Source organism: Elephas maximus, chromosome 4, assembly GCF_024166365.1.
Source record: "Elephas maximus indicus isolate mEleMax1 chromosome 4, mEleMax1 primary haplotype, whole genome shotgun sequence".
In the NCBI taxonomy this organism is placed as follows: Eukaryota; Metazoa; Chordata; class Mammalia; order Proboscidea; family Elephantidae; genus Elephas; species Elephas maximus.
In genome coordinates, this window is record NC_064822.1 from 147,900,687 (window position 1) to 147,918,612 (window position 17,926).

The window sequence follows — 17,926 nt, forward strand, 5'->3', positions numbered from 1 at the left end:
TGCCAGGCGCTCCTTGGAAACTCTATGGGGCAGTTCTACTCTGTCCTATAGGTTTGCTATGAGTCGGAATTGACTCCACGGCACTGGGTTTGGTTTTTGGGTTTGGTTTTTGGGTTTGGTTTAATAATAAATGCCTAGATTGCCTTGAAGTGGCTGTTGGTGGAATTATGGAGATCAAAGACAATTCTAGTGAGGTCTCAGAAGGAAGTTAGGAGAGCTGTAACACAAGAGATGGTGCAGATGATGAGAAGCAGTGGCAGAGGAACAGTGACAGCAGAACCAGGAGAATGGCATGAGATGGCATGGGAGCCAACCTGTGGAGCAAAAGAGCTGAGTACCTTTGGGCAGGAGGCTTACTGGAAGAGTGGGTTACCTCTGGGCACTTGTCAGCAGAGCTAGGCTTACCAACCCATAGAGCAAGAGAGATGAGTGCCTTTGAGCCAAGGCTTAGTGGCTGACTGGGGTGCCTCTGGGCACTTATTGGTGGAGCTAAAGAGCTTTGTAACACTTGCCTGAGTGGGGTAGAGGCTGGGCCAGCCCAAGACGCCTGAGGGGCTGAGAGGCCGAGGACCCATGAAACAGAAGCTGAATAGACAAGGAGCACAGGAAGCAGAGAGGCCTCAGTCTCAAAGGGTGGGGCTATGACCTCCAGGGTCTCAAAGTGTGAAACCACAGCCTACTGGGTCCCAAGGGTGGGGGCATGACCTCCTACAGTTCAGAGTCAGATCTTTACAACTCCCTTCCAGAGTGCTCGCTGCTGTTCATTAGCACCAGGGGGATGGGGCTGGATCCCCTGCCCAAAGCTGAGGGGGAGGGGTTGCCATGCCCAAGTGGCAGAAGAATGGGGCCTGGCAGGGCCAAGTGGGGAAGAGTGTCATTCAGATGGACTAGAGAACTGGGTCACCCAAATTCAAGGGAACAGAAGTGCCATTCCATTGAGTCTGAAAGGTGGAGTTGAAGCCCAGGGCCGAGGAGCCTCCACCCAGAATCCAGAGAGTATGGCCAACACGGCAGAGTCTGGAGGGCATGACCATTGCCTAAGTGTTCTCAGAGAACAGATGATTATTTTCAAGCTTAAGAGCTAATATAATGTGTTCTTCTGGATTTTGGACTTGCTGGGTGCCTGTTATCCCTTCTTTCCCTCCAACTTCTCCCATTTGTAATGGAAATATCTACCTTGTGCCTGCTCCACCACTGTACTTTGGAAGCAGATAACTGGCATCCTAGATTTCAGAGACGAATTTTGCCCGAGAATGGAATTTGCACTTGGAGTTGATCTAAGACTTTTGGGATGATACGATGGGATGAATGTGTTTTACATGCGGCAAGAACGTGAATTTCTGTGGGCCAAAGGGTGGAATGTTATAGATCGAATTGGGTCTCCCCAAAATGTGTATCAGCTTGGCTAGGCCATGATTTCCAGTATTGTGTGGTTGTCCTTCATTTTGTGATCTGATGTAATTATCCTCTGTGCTGTAAATCCTAACCTCTATGTTAATGAGGCAGGATTATAGGCAGTTATGTTAATGAGGCAGGTAACAATCTACAGGATTAGATTGTATCTTGAGTCAACCACTTTTGAGATATAAAAGAGAGACGTGAACAGAGAGGAGAAGGACCTCCTACCACCAAGAAAGAAGAGGCAGGAGTGAAGCACATTCTTTGGACCTGGGGTCCCTATACTGAGAAACTCCTAGACTCATGGGAATATTGATGACAAGAACATTCCCCTAAAGCCAACAGAGAGAGAAAGACTTCCCTTGAACTCTATTAACCTTCTCAATTATGTGGGTAATTGTTAGTGATGAGCAAATCAAATGAATGTCACATTGCTACCATGCTGGAAACTTTTAAGGTTTACTCTATGTTCTGGGATTGGGGTACACTAAAGTGTCATGTTCTGGTTTTGTTTTATAAGAATTCTTTTAAATGACATTGAATCAATTTTTTTTTTTATAGCTGATTTTATGGCCCTTTTCTGAAAAAAATTCTGTTTTCAATAAAATAAACATCAATCTTTTCTAGAAAGCATTTATCTTCTTTACTAGCAACTGAATAGACCCTGAAAAGGCAATCGGTGGAAATGGAAAGGCAGCTGGGATGTCACCATTAATCTATGGGCATGATTCCTTTTACTTACATGGTGCCTCATATGGTTATTGCATAGACACCACATGGCATGTTTCTGGCTATTCGTATAAACCAGGTGCTTCAGTTGTTGTGTGTGTGCATGTTTATGTGTTTTGGTGGTGATGCAGGAAATGACTAGGATGACTGTGGTGTGTTAAGCCAATAGTAGAATCCAGAAAGCACTGAATTTAGGACAACATCATGCCCTATTCCTCTTTCCCTTTTTACATCCATTTGATAGGCATTTTTCATGCAACGTGTTTGGGTAGGAATGCATGATGGAGTAATTAGAAGATGAGTCGATTTTGGAGTCAGTCATTTGATGCAAAAAAAAAAAACAAAAAACAGGGGAATGTTTTACTTCAGTTCCAAGTTACAAAGGTAAAAATATGCTACACTCAGTAACACATGACTTAATGGCAAGTGTTGTCTTTAATATTTCCAGTGGTTTCCTAGAGTTCTATTGTTTGTCCATTTTTGTCAAAACTTTATTACTAAAAAAAAGTTATGACTAAATTTATGGAATAATCTATGTAATTGCTATTGATTGTATTCATATTGAATAAAAATAGATAAAGAATTTTTGGGGGGAGTATTCAGGGAACACAGTAACCATGGGAATAAGTTCAAAGGGAGATACTTTATTTTTGAAATTTTTTAAAATTAATGTCAACTTCTCTCCATTCAAATAATTTTTCTCCTTAACTATAAGTTAGTTATAACACCTTCATTTCCATTCTGTCTATATAACACTGTCATGGATTGAATTGTGCCCCCCCAAAATATGTGTCAACTTGGTTAGGCCATGATTCCCAGTATTGTGTGGTTGTCCTCCATTTTGAAATTGTAATTTTACGTTATGAGGATTAGTGTGGGATTGTAACACCACCCTTACTCAGGTCACCTCCCTGATCCAGTGTAAAGGGAGTTTCCCTGGGGTGTGGCCTGTACCACCTTTTATCTTTCAAGAGAAAAAAGGGAAGAGAAGCAAGCAGAGAGTTTGGGACCTCATACCACCAATAAAGCAGCATCAGGAGCAGAGTGTGAACTTTGGACCCAGGGTCCCTGTGCCTGAAAAGCTCCTGACCATGGGAATATTGAGGACAAGGGCCTTCTTCCAGAGCCGAAGAGAGAGAAAGCCTTCCCTTGGAGCTGATGCCTGGAATTTGGACTTTTAGCTTACTTTACTATGAGGAAATAAATTTCTCTTTGTTAAAGCCATCCACTTGTGGTATTTCTGTTATGGTAGCACTAGAGAACTAAAGCAAATACTTTCATTTCTATTCTGTCTGACAGAAGACAATTAGGATTTATATTTTATGTCATAGTCACATTAGAATGACTCAAGGTTTCTAAAAAATCTCATGTCCTATACCCAAACCAAAAAGACTATGATTCAGTATATTAGAATGCATGTCTTTAAAAAAAGGGGACTCCAAAGCAAAATTCTAGTTAAAAATCACAACATTTTGATCCATCAACTTTCTAGGATCACATACCCATTTGAGGATTTGATGAAAAAAGTAACTTCTGCTGCAAAACAATGAACATAAACACAGACACATGGAAATGTAAACACTCTTTCAAGAAATTACATTCTTGGAACTCCTATGGATCTATGGAATTTAAGACTTCTTCTCTATTCTTACACTGCTACCACATTCAACCACCACTTCCCGCAAAATCTCTTGGTTCAGCCTTTTCTCCCTACTGCTATTATGACAGCCCAGGGCTCCCTTGCCCCACATCAGCATTGGAACGTCTGCTTTTATTTTACACTCCCTTCAAATGAGAAATATGGTGGGAAGTGAAAGAACTTAGACATTGGACACATATCTTTTCCACTCACGTTATTCAACCTTTTTGAACCGTAGTTCTCCTATGTACAAAATTGAGACATTTAACTTACCGGTTAGGTTTTGTGAAAGGTTGATATAATGTATGTACAGTGGTTGCCACAAGAAGGTGTTAATATTGTAAGTTTCCTCTTACTAATCTATCCTGAGTATTGTAATAATGCCGTGACCTTGCCTTACCTCTGCCCAAGAATTTACACCTATGCCCCTCGTCTCTCATCACAGATAACTTTGGCTTTCAAGATCATCTTAGTCTGATTCTACTGAATCTACCCTAAATATTTCTCTCTCCAAGCACATTTTCATACACGGTAAGGTTGGCTCATCCAATTCATAGCAACCCTTTAGAACAGAGTAGAACTGCCCCATAGGGTTTCCTAGGAGCAGCTGGTTGATTCGAACCGCCAACCTTTTGGTTAGCAGCCAAGTTATGAGTTGAGATTGACTTGAAGGCAAAGGGTTTAGGGTTGGATTACTCAGTTATGTCCGCCCAAACATTCCCTTGTTGCCTTTCCTTTTCCACTTGTAGAAGTCCTACTCATTCTTTAAGAGTTTAGTTCTAAAACAACAAAAATATTATCCAGTGTACTGCATTTCCTTATGAAACTTGGTGTTTATAGTTTAGAACAGTTTAGAATTTAATTGTTCCCCAAACAATTCATGACCATTAGTTTTGTGTGTCTTTATTTATAAATAGCGTTAAAGCATGTCCTTGTTGGACTGGGAAACCATCCATAGGACCTAAGACCTCACTGCACCAAGATAAGGGACCCCTTTATTGTGACTCTAACTCCTAAAAATGAGTGCATTTTCTCCCTCATCCTTTCTTTCTGTCCCAAATACTCTATCATCTTTTTCCTGTCACACTCCCCAGCCTATTTTCCACTTGAAGATAGACAATACTTGGATATGTCACATCTATGTGCAAGTTTAGGCCAGAGTTTATAAAAGCAGTGGGAAGCAATGCAAATGTAAGTACCCTCAAATTTCAGAGGCAATTGGTACTTCATACTATTATTTATTGATTAAATACTACATTGCCTAGAGAAGGACAGGTGAGGGGGTCTGTCTTAATTACCTAGTGCTGCTGTAACAGAAATACCACATGTGGGCGGCTTTAACAAACAGAAATTTATTTTCTCATAGTTTAGGAAGCTAAAACCCGTTGTCGTCAAGTCAATTCCAATTCACAGAAACCCTATAGGACAGAGTAGAACTGTCCACAGGGTTTCCAAGGCTGCCACATCTTTCTCCTGTGGATTGGCTGCGGGGGTCGAACCACCAACCTTTCAGTTAGCAGCTGGGTGCTTAACCACTGTGCCACCAAGGCTCCTAGTTTAGGAGGCAAGAAGTCCGAATTCAGAGCGCGGGCTCTAGCATAAGGCATTCTGTCTCTGTCGGCTCTGGGGGAAGGTGTCTTTTCAACATCCTCAGGCCCGGTGTTCTTTGGCTCCTCTTCATGTGGCAGGGCATCTATCTTCCCCCAACTGTGTTTCTTTTATATACACACACACACACAGACACACACACACAGACACACACACACAGAGACAGAGTATCTCCAGGAGGATACATAAGAAACTGGTAAGGGTGGTTGCCTTCAAGGGTGGAAAATGCGTGGCTAGGGGAAATGTTGGAAGGGAAACTGATGAAATATTTTAAGTTTTGTAGAATGTTTATATATCGCTCATTAATAAAATATGCTAAAATTTTAAAGACATACAAAATATAATATTGGTGAACATGAAACTCAAGAACTAAAACTTTGAGCCACCAGTAGAATTATATTTAAAATGCTGTTCGCATGTATCTATACTACGGCAAGAGTATCTGGCCAAAATTAACTAATACAAATGCTGAGTCCACTTTGTCGTTGTTAGTTGCTGTGCAGCAGGGACTGACTCATGGCAACCACGTGTGTGCTACAACAGAATAAAAAGTCACCCAGACCTGTACCGTTTTCACCAGCGGTGGTATGCCGGGGACCACTGCTGCAGCCGCTGTGTACGCGGAGTGCCTTACAACTTAGGGGACTCGTCTTCCAGCCCTGAATCAGACAATATTCCGCTGAGATCCGTGGGGTTTTCACTGGCTGATTTTCAGAGGTCTCCTCTATTTTGCTATTGCATCCATTATTTTAAAATGTGACTGTTACAGTGGTAGGACAGCTATAAAAGCTTTATTAACTAGATAAGATTCAATGGGATTCTTCTGCTTTCTCTAATTTCATATATACAAGAGTTTCATTTAAAAATAATCACAAGTTTTTAGACATCAGAGACAACGCTGACCCAGCAAGCAGTCAACGGTACCTACGGTTCCCTTGGAGACTACATGTACTTTCTAAAGATTTGCAAAACTACATTAGAACACCATTTAACCACAATACTCTAATTTTCCTTTGTCTCTAAGGTGGTGGCAGCTCTACTAATCAATCTATTAATCGTACTTGTGATTTGAAGATTAATTACTATGAAGTGCCTAAGTGCTGGTTGAAAATCAGGATAATTTTATGTACATGATAAAAGAAAAATCAACATGAAAAACAAACATCATTTTTAAACTTTGTTTATTCATAGATTAAAATGTAATACCATACAATTTTGACAATCACTTTAAAAAAAGATTTATATTTGCATAAAACAGAAGCAAAACAGAAAGATATGAAATAAAATGCCATCTTGCTTCAAGTTTTCAAATCAGTACTTAGAGTACTAATATACATCTATATACACTGCAAGTATATTATATAAATATACTATAAGTAATCTCAGAACCACAATAAATATCAAGTAGGTTTTTAGGCACATGGCATAGAAAAATGCAAAATCTGCATAATTTCTTGAGAGTGCTGAGTGACTTATTCTTAGATCATTTTCACACATATTTTACACAAAATATATAGCTGTCACTCACATGATCCCCAATCACCTCTGAATCGCACCTTTCATCCCAGCATAAGTGCCTTCTTATCCTTTGATACTATTGCTCTATACAGCCATTACATAAGAAAATATTTTGCAGATTTCTTCACTAATTGCCTAAGAAGGTATCAATGCTAACAAAGTAAGTACAGCTTATCTACACAATATATTCACGAAAATGTGCTGAGAGGCACGAACTTACCGAACTGCTCATTGTAATACTGGGAGTTACCCTGAAGGTAAACTTATAAATTTTAAGGTATACCATTTTTGAATTGCTAATACCGATAAATCCAGAAATTATTAGAAACTGAGGTAACGCCTGTTTTTTAGAGATAGAAATACTTGAAAATACACTGAAATGATTTTAAAAAATCCTGACAAAACACGGACCTCAGTCATTGGAAGCTGTTTGTAATCCTTTCAGTGGAGATGTAAACCGAAGAATCCAAAGGAATGTTCTAGTTGAATGTAAATATACTGTTAAGATTAAAGATCACAGCCATGGAACACCTGAGATCGCTCTCTGATATGTGAAGCCTAACGCTTCTCTTAAAAGAGCCCATGTTAAATGATAAAAATGAACCAAAGAAAACACGATGATTTTCCTCCCAACTACAAGTCAGACTCTGGCATATCTGCCATCAGGTACCCTATTCCATACCGTCCATTGGGAGCAGTATCCAGAGTTGGCGATCCACTCTGTTTCCGGTAAATATTTTTACCAAAATTTGGAGATGACATCTCACTTGGTATTTTTCCATGAATAAGGCTTGCATCATCTCCTTCTAAATTAACCGGCTCTTTCAGGACCCTTCCTCTCTTATAGGTCACGGATGCTAAGTTACCAGAACTATCATCTATGAGGTTGCAGCGACGAATGATGAAGACCACCGGGACAGGGAGCATCGCCAGGACTGTCAGCGAGATACAGACAACCATTCCCCACAGTGGGTAGCTCAAAAATTCTTCAGATGCCTGTTAGAGCCAAAAATAATAATAATTATCAATAATTTATATTTCTCTGCACATACATAAAAACATTTATATTTATCTCATGTTTTTAAGCAAAGAATTTAGGCTGGCCTTGTGGCTTGCTTTGACCTATAAGAATGCAATAGAAATAACATTAAAAGACTTCCAAGGCTAGGCCTTAAAAGCCTTGCAATTTCTGTTTCTGTTCTCTAAGAATGCTAACCCACGATGTTGTGAAGAAAACAAGAATTAAAAGCCACCCGGAGAGAGAGGCCAAGCTGTGCCAGTTCTCCCAGCTGAATGCAACTGAATGCTGAAAGCGAGGCCAACAGAAGAATTGCCCAGCCCACAGAACTGTGAAATTAATAAATAACTGCTGTTTCCAGTCGCTAAGTTTTGGAGTAGTTTGTTACTAAGTAATAAATACCTGTTACATGCGCCATATTATCTGTTCTAAAATCTGAAACTCTAAATTTTGAAGGCTCTCTGGTCCCCAGAATTTTTGTAAGAGATTATGCCTCAGTTATTATATTATTGACCATTGGATAGCTAAAGACTAGGGGTATCTATGAAAAATAACCACTCTGATAACAGCTAATATCTCTCATGATTGTATCATTTTGTAGCTAATACAGATCGAGAACATAAATTGAAATATTCATTGCTAATATAAAGCAGCTACAGTGAAAAACCTTACTTCAATATTTACTTAAATGATGTCAGCATGACTAATGCATATTTTCATTTTTATATGAATCTAGGACATAATTTAATAAGTTAACACAGGAAAAAGATTTTTGGAGATTTGATTAAATGCTTTCTGGAGTCAAAGGCCTACCAATTCTTAAATCGCCTATGGTAATATGAATGAAGCTATCTTAATGAGGACAAGATCAATGCTTCCAATGTATTAAAGAAATCCACGATGTATAAAGAAAATCATAGGCGAAAATCACAGATGTTTGGGGTACAAAACATACATCTCAAGATCCTTGAATAAGAACAACACTATTCATTAAACAACAAAAAAGAAAAGAAGAAATAACCTGTGAATAAAGCAAAAGGCAAAAATCTCTAAAAAGGCATTTTATTCTCTAACTTCCCTATTTTGCATCTTACCTTATCTTCAATCCATGCATTATAGCCAGGAGGACTTAACCCCATATTCACAACGCTAGCTATTAGCAATGATAAGAGCATTAGAGGAGAAAGATATTTCCACATATAGTAGTAATATCTGTTGGGAGCAAAGCCCAGCATATCCTTTAGGTCTTCCATAAACCTAAATAAAAAGAAAATATTTCACGACTGTTACGGTTAATATTACCATACCTTACAATGTGCGTGATGTCAATGGTTTGACAGGGGTTTAGCCATGAAAGCCTAGGATATTTTACACTGAATCAAAAGGACATACTGGACACAAATTATAAGCTCAAATACTATAATTTTCAGATGATAAAAGCTCTCTTGAGCCAATTACTGAAAAGCCTCGTCCTTCTGCTGACTTTCTACTATATAAATCCAACACTTACAAAAAATTAAAAACCGCTTCTCATTTTTTTTCTTAGCAGTGATTCCTTAAAAAGCAAAACCAAACCCATTGCTGTCAAATCGGGATTCCGACTCCTAGCAACCCTATACGACGGAGGAGAACTACCCCATAGAATTTCCAAGGAGCACCTGGTGGATTTGAACTGCCGATGCTATAATTTCTTAATAGCATCAAATATTTAAGCAGTGTTTATATTTTCCAAACTCTCATTAATATTTGCAGTGTTTGATTGAACTGAGAGAAGATACACACATTACATAGTATCTCTCGTCTCTATTAATCTATAGATTTCCCTCCATCTCTTCATTTTTTTCAATTTTTTTTATTGAATCAGCGGAGTTTTTTGTCCTGTAGTTTTCTACAGTCTGTATTTTGTTGATTTAACCCTCATAGTGTTGTTTAACAAGTGCTTCTGATCCTCCTATTTCCTGTAAATTAGTACTTACATTTAGAGTTCTGATTACACTTATATTTTATTTTCTAAGCCATTAATTGACGTATAATTTATATAAAATAAAACTCACCTTTTTCTGGTATATGGTGCTAACACTGTCTCAGCATACAGCCATTACATACTAATCTATCTCCCTTTATATTCATCTCAAGATAAATATATAATGCCTACCCACTGGTCCTTGTATTGATGTTTCTCCAGTCCGTTTGGTTGTATAAAGGTACGTTTTTCCTAGATTCCTCAAAATGGACTCCTTATAACTATATTCCCTAATTTCTTACGTTTGTAACTGTGGTCAGTTTGGTTGGATTTAAAGTCTGTGGTTTATATTTTTTTCCTTGTGTATTCTCAATATGTCTAATGGCATAGCATTGTTTCAAAAGGTCTGCTGATTTTCTCTTACAAATGACTTTTTTTGTTTTTGCCTGAATGCACCATGTTTTTTTCTTTTTCTTTGACGTAATATTCTAGATTATGTCCAAGTATATTGTGTGCCCTTTCAATGTATAAGTTGTTCGGTATTTCAGAAAAGCTTCCTTGAATTATAATTTTTTAAATTTATTCTGGCCATTATTTTTATATAATTTATAAAAATTCATATAATACATATGTTGATTTATTATTGCTTAATTTCTGTTTATATTTAATATTTCTTCTCTTTATCTTCATCTTATAATTTTCTGAAAGAATTACCCATTGTGCTTATTTTCTTTGCGTTCCTTTCAATCAATTTAGTCTTCATTTCTGCAGTGTTCTTCTTTTATTCACAAGTATTTCCTGAGTTCTATCACTTTTCTCATGAAGCAGTCATAGCAGGATATATCATTTCCCAAAATTTTTCTATTACATAAGGTATTGTAACACACAAATTCTCCTCATAAATGGGGAATAATGAAGCAATTACGAGCATAGGATTTAAACAGAAACGGGTATGAATCTCAGGTCTGCCACTGTCCTGGTGAGTGATGAGTGAGTCACTTGGTCTTTACGCCTGAGTTTTCTCACCTGTGAAATGCAGAACTTCACAACATTCTAGGCGCATAGCCAACACTCACTAGATAGTGGGAGTTATTATTTGATAACCATCTACCAAAATTAAATCAAAACTCCAGAATCCTAGATTATACTACCTGTAAACCTGTTGCTGTCGAGTCGATTCCGACTCATAGCGACCCTATAGGACAGTGTAGAACTACCCCATAGGATTTCCAAGGAGCAGGTGGTGGATTCAAACTGCTGACCTTCTGGTTAGCAGCTGAGCTCTTAACCACTGTACCACCAGGGATCTGATTATACTACAGTCTACACAATTGTATCTAATCACCTAAAAGGGGAATATGCTTTATTAAAATAACTGAATGAAGAAAAGCCTACAAAAGATTCCATTTTGCAGTCAAGAACTTTCCCTCTCTGCATTTTTTCTCCTTTTGTAAATGAAATATTGAGAACTAGTCTTTTCAAAATAGAGATGAACAATGAATGTACAAAAGCAAGTATACTTACTTATCTATGCCATAAACAAAGGATACAGCAATATTCTCCAAAATGACTACAATTAGCAGAGGCAAGGTAGCAGAATAATCATCAAACATTGTAACGAAGTAATTTCCAGAGCGCTGCACAAATATCAGGCCGAGACAAAATGCCAGAAGACAACAGATAACTGGACAAAAGGAATAAATAAGAAAACAAACCTCTGTTGAAAGTGAAGTCTGTGGAATTTCATTATGAATTATTATATTCAAACAATAGTTTTGCTTTAACTTTTATAACTTTCCAGTGATATAAATAGGCAAGATCTTTCCGGATACTGTGGAATATAACAGATTGGAAGTTAAGTAATCTGGGTTTAGCCGTGGCTTTAATATGAATTCATCGTAAAACAGGATGTCAACTCATCTCCCTGAGCCTGTGGAAACCTATTTAACAAGTGGAAGTAATAAATGAGGCAACAGTTGAGAGATTTTAAAAGAATAAATCCCCACAGACTACTTTTCTTCTTAATAGCAAAGTAACCTTTCAGGCAGCAAATGTTCATAGATCGTCTCTACCTTTAAGGTGCTTTTTGTCGTGTGGGAATAGATATTAAACTCTTGAATCACCATGCGATTAATGTGGCTTATAAGAGTGTTGTTGTAAGATATACACTTTTTTTTATATTTGATTAAAATGTGATTTTTTTAAAGCATAAATAGAAATATCTGATCAAATCTAAACTCAACACCAACCCAAATCTATGCCTTTACTCTGCAGACTCCTTAGTTTAGTTTGGATTTTAATTATGCCAGGATTGGCAATCTGATTATTCAAGTGACAACCCAGAAGAACCATATAAAAGGAGCCTTTCAATAGTAGCTAAGAAACAGATACAGAAACTTCAGACCAGGTACCAGCAAGAAGAAAATTAGAAAGCTTTTTAGAATCCATATGTCTGTATTTGTTATACTTCATTCTCTCACTTTCAGTCGAGAAGCTCTCAAAATTACAGGTGATTACATTCTGTTTCTCAATTACCTTTGAGCAGAGATGGGTAAAACTGAAAGCAGTAGAGCAGGTAATGGAGAGAAGAAAACAGACATCTGTGGGTTCAATCATATGGTGGTTCCCTAACAATCTCAATAAATATGAGCTAAAGTTAGCTATTATCTCTATCTATTATATTTACACATAAATATACATTATTGTAAACATACAATGTAGAAAAGGGCAAGTAATGTTTACTCACAATCTACTACAGATTAAAATATTTAAGTGCTTTGTATAATATACCATAAATTTGAATTACCTCACTTAATTCTTCTAACATTCCAATTGAAGTATGTACTAGCATCTTTATTTTAAAGATAAGAAAAAATACCCTGAAAAATTTAAGTATCACACCCAAGGTCTCAAGCTGAAAGTGGCAGAGCTGGGATTTGAACCCAAATCTGTCTGACTCCATAGTCTGTGTCACTTTCACCCTCTCCTCATTACACTATAGTATGAGGCAAATATAAAGAAAGTACATTCTAAGTGATACAGACAGTATCATTAGAGACATGAAAGAAAATGAAAATGAGTAACTCACTTATTTAAGTCCTACTTTACTTTCAGAGAAAAAAAAATCTGACAGAAGTGACGCAAAAATATTTAATCAAGGTAAAATACAACTCGAAGTGGAGGTATAGAAAGGAAATGGGAGAAGAGAGTTCATTCTCTTTTGCTCTGACACATAAATCTTCCAGTGGGAGTCAGCAAATATCTTGTAGCTTTCTGCCTCCACACCGTTGGTCTTCCTTAATTCTGCAAACCTTCAGATTACAGTAGGGGATGGTGTGTATATGGTGGGCAAAGATGAAAAACGAAGCAAAGATGTGTGCGTGTTAGCTTGCGTGTCAGACAGGATATTGATAACATTAGCTGAAATAGAAAATTCAGAAGTAGAGACTGAGTTCTGGGAGAAGATAAAGAAGTTCTCATTTTTTCTTCAGCTCCATTGGATATTTACATATAAATATATAACAAACTGCTGAAATTTTAATACAACACCACCACACTTAAATTTTTTCTTTTTTTCCCCAAACCCAAAAAACCCAGCGCCGTCGAGTCGATTCCGACTCATAGCGACCCTATAGGACAGAGTAGAACTGCCCCACGGAGTTTCCAAGGAGCGCCTGGCGGATTCGAACTGCTGACTGTTTGGTTAGCAGCCATAGCAGAGCAGTAAGAGATAAATATTGTTTTTGTTATGGTTTGTGCTATCGAGTCAAATATGACTCATAAAAAAAAAAATCGTAGCAACCCTATATGACAGAGAACTGCTCATAGGGTTTCCTAAGCTATAAACTTTGTGGGAGTAGATTGCTAGGTCTTTTCTCCTGTGGAGCAGCTGGTGGGTTTGAGCTTCTGACCTTTTGGTTAGCAGTCAAGTGCTTAACCATTGCACCTGGTATAAGGTATATATCCGAGAGTAATTTACACAAAAACTATTACTAAGTCTTTCAGGGTTAAAAGTAGAGCCTTGTGAAGCTCACACACCACTGTCCAGTATTCAAGATCCCCAATATTTTTTTTATCCAACCTTATTTCCCATGCTTTACCAATGCTGCTCCCATACTCCTTCTGGCTGGCCTCTTTACTGCTTCCTTTATCTCCCTTTATATACATTTCCTAAAACTATCCTCTAACTCCTTAGAAGACCCTCTCCCTTTCCTAGTCAACGTCCATCTCTTTGTCTGAGAGTTCTAGCATATACTGCCTTCTGCTTCTTCTGAATTTGTGTCGTACGTAAAATCTCCATTACACTATCTGCCAGTATACATTAAAACTGACTATTTCATACATACGAGTCTTATCTACCTAACCCAATTATTAGTACTATTATTTTTGGAGATGAGGTTCTCTTAAGTCTTTCTTATGTATCTCTCACAATTTCTTTTACATCCTTTACATCCCTCAACTGCAAGGATGATGCAAAACAAAACTGGTACTTTAATAACTGCTTGCAGATTGGCTTTAATATCAGCCATCAAGATTGATAAATCTTTTCATTTTCTTACCCACCTAGAGACATTAACTACCAGAAGAGGACTTGAAGCACTTACTGATGCAGATCAAAGACCACAGCCTTCAGTATCGATTACACCTCAATACAAAGAAAAAAAAAAAAATCCTCACAACTGGACCAATAAGCAACATCATGATAAAAGGAGAAAAGACTGAAGTTGTCAAGGATTTCATTTTACTTGAATCCACTATCAACACCCATGAAGCAGCAGTCAAGAAATCAAATGACAGATTGCATTGGGCAAATCTGCTGCAAAAGACCTCTTTAAAGTGTTAAAAAGCAAAGATGTCATTTTAAGGACTAAGGCGCACCTGACCCAAGCCATGGTGTTTTCAATCACCTCATATGCATGTGAAAGTTGGACAATGAATAAGGAAGGCTGAAGAATTGATGCCTTTGAATTATGGTGTTGTTGAATATTAAATGTTGGCTATATTTTTTTTTATATACCATAGACTGTCAAAAGAACAAACAAATCTGTCCTGGAAGAAGTGCAACCAGAATGCTCCTTAAAAGTAAGGATGGCGAGACTACTTCTCACATATGTTATGTTATCAGGAGGGACTATTCCCTAGAGAAGGACATCACGGTTGATAAAGTCGGGAGTCAGTGAAAAAGAGTAAGACCCTTAATGAGATGGACTGACACAATGGCTGCAACAATGGGCTCAAGCGTAACGATTATGAGGATGGTGCAGGACCAGGCAGTGTTTCGTTCTGTTGTACATGGGGGTCACTTGAGTTGGAATCCAATTGATAGTGCCTAAAAACAAAGACAACATATTAGTTGAACGAAAAGGCAAACACATAAAAAACTCACCAGTAAGAATTTCTTTCCTGATTTTGAAAGTGTCCACCACAGGTGTGATGATCCCTTCAATGGTTCCAAACATGCTGCCGAGCCCTAGGTTTACCAGCATGAGGAAGAACATCACTGACCAGAAGGGAGATGCTGGGAAATGTGTCATCGCTTCCGTGAAGGCAATAAAAGCTAAGCCAGTCCCCTGAACAGCCTGTAAAATACACCAAAATAGTAACATTCATAGAGTCAAAAGCAACATGACATCAGTCACAAAGGGGAGGGACACTTGGCAGCTCTAAACAATGACCTAATGACCAGGGGTTACTGGAAAAATATGCTGATTTTCCTGACATCAGCATTTTACCTGTTACAACACTTTTGCAGATTTAATTCAGTCAAATAAATACAAATGATGAAATTCTGTTTAGAATTGCCATAGTACAGAATTATATTGTGTTGTATACTAAGTATATTCAATTGAACACTGGAATATTAATATATTATATTAAAGTATATATAGTGTTTTTTCTTCTAATAAAGATATGAATAGTGATTTATTACTACATATATATATACACACACAGATAGAAATATATGTACAGAACTATTTCTGGCCCACATGTAAAGACAGAAAGTATTTGGTTTTAGGTTAAATTCACAATGGTTTAATCAATTAGTATAAAGAAAATACAGATTGTGAATAATAAGCTTGCTCTAATTTAACGTAAACATGCGAATGCTAAATAAAAGTGAACAAAATAACTAGGCAATTTAAAAACTCAATTATTTTTAATCTTAAAGAAAACTAACATCTTCATTTTTTCTACTCCTGATATTTCCTACCTCCTTACTAAACTTTGGGTTTTTCTAATTCAGGGGACAAAGTGAATTTCCAGCCAAAATCAATAATAAAGTGGATATAAAGACCAATACTCCAATCAGGCAGAACATAGTGGAATTGCTAGTAAAAATTAACCTGAGTTTATTTTTTATGACATCTCCTAAGAAACTGTACCTCTAACCCAACTTCAAGTTGCTTGTGTTAGCTCATAAATACATTGGATATACCAAAATTAAAAATACATATATTGAAGGATAAGTCACTAATTAATTCTTTCCTTAAAGAACTCAGATTTTTATATTAATGATGGCTTCACCCATAATTTCCTGTACATGATTCTGTACATTTACACTCAGTTATAGTTAGCTATTTTAAAGCAAGCGATTAATGGCCAATTTCTCTATTGTATTTTCCTTTTGACAATAAAGAGAGAGAGAGTGACAGCCAACACAAACATGTATTAATGTTTGCCATTTCTTATTTATGAAAATATATATGAGAGTGGCTAAGAACAAGGAACTAATCATGGATTTTTGAACCTACTATTAAAAGTGTCATTTCAAATATCACTTATGCCTCGAAGTAAACATACGAAATATAAATGATGCTCACGATACAAGCATTGCATTAAAATGATATACCAAGAAAAGTACCAGATGAGTCTTTTTCTTTGATGAAAATGATGCACGTCATATTCATATTTTAAATTATCATGGTTCAATCAGTAAACCTGTTTTTTTTTTTAATAAAGCAAACCTTTAGGATTCAAGAAAGCATTTTCCCTGAAATAGAGAATGTGAATTTAATGCAGCATAATCTTCCACAGGCATCTTAAAGGCCATTTTCCTGAAAGCAGGCCTCTGGATAAGGCATACTTTGACTGCATGATTATTTCATTGATTAAATATGGCCTACTAACTTTATTGAGTTCATCTTCGATGTGACAGGAATTGAGACGGAGAGCAGGGAACTCTTCTTCTTTCACTTTCTGAACGATGTCATAAACTAAACGATAATCCTCCGCAGTCATCGCCGAAAAGTTGACGTGATGAGGAATAATATCCTGACTGATGTTGCCCATTTTCAAAAATTTTACGATCATCTCCGAATTTCTGAAAAACAGAACGTATCAATGAACACTTAGGGTTATTTGGGGTTATAGTCTGTATACAATTATGCTGCCAAATGTTAAAGGAAATTAATATCCATACTCTGCAATGCATTTCTCATTTATGACATTTGCTTTGAAGCCCAGAACTGCAAACACCACCAATGTCGCCAGGACAGAAGTGAAAAAATTGATGAAGGACACCAGGACGGCATCAAAGTGGCAGTTGTTGTCTCTCTTGTTGTAGCTTGAAAAGGCAATGACGCCACCAAATCCCAGACCTAATGCGAAGAACACCTGAGTAGCAGCTTCTCTCCAGACCTTGGGCTCCAGCATTATTTCAAGCTGTTTAAAATTAAACATAATAGAAGTCAGCTGCAAAATATTTCAAAATAATTCATCTACACAGAATTCTTCTTTAAATACATTACAATGATATTTATGCAACCAAGGGTTATTTAAATTGTGGAGATAAGCTGTTCTTTAAACAGGAAAAAAAAAAATTTTTCATTTAGGGAAAATTAGAACTACGAATAAGAGAAAGACTATCAAGCCCCTTAGATGGAGATTTTACTTAAACAAATATTATGTACTTACATGAGAATTTTTAAAATATTTTTAGGACAAATCATCAAAGGATCATATGAAAGAGAAAACCATCTCCAATTACTTTCTCATCTTACCTTTTTTTCTTTCCAAGTCAAAATAAAACAATTTACAATGAAAGTTAAATAAT

General features: G+C 37.1%; 1 protein-coding gene across 4 annotated transcripts in view; it reads right to left on the reverse strand.

The window, feature by feature from the left end:
- Nucleotides 1-6,727: 6,727 nt before the first annotated feature.
- Nucleotides 6,728-17,926, reverse strand: part of SLC6A15 (solute carrier family 6 member 15) — a 54,961-nt gene continuing 43,762 nt past the window's right edge. For 2 of the 4 annotated variants that reach the window (XM_049883977.1, XM_049883978.1), the window contains exons 7-12: nt 17,294-17,535; nt 17,002-17,194; nt 15,260-15,452; nt 11,398-11,557; nt 9,005-9,167; nt 6,733-7,888 (exon numbers count right to left, since the gene is read on the reverse strand). In XM_049883977.1, the coding sequence (XP_049739934.1) occupies nt 7,526-7,888; nt 9,005-9,167; nt 11,398-11,557; nt 15,260-15,452; nt 17,002-17,194; nt 17,294-17,535 (1,314 nt within the window). In that variant the 3' untranslated portion in view covers nt 6,733-7,525. Of the gene's footprint in view, nt 7,889-9,004; nt 9,168-11,397; nt 11,558-15,259; nt 15,453-17,001; nt 17,195-17,293; nt 17,536-17,926 lie in introns of all 4 variants that reach the window. The other 2 variants (XM_049883980.1, XM_049883979.1) reach the window with 2 other exon arrangements.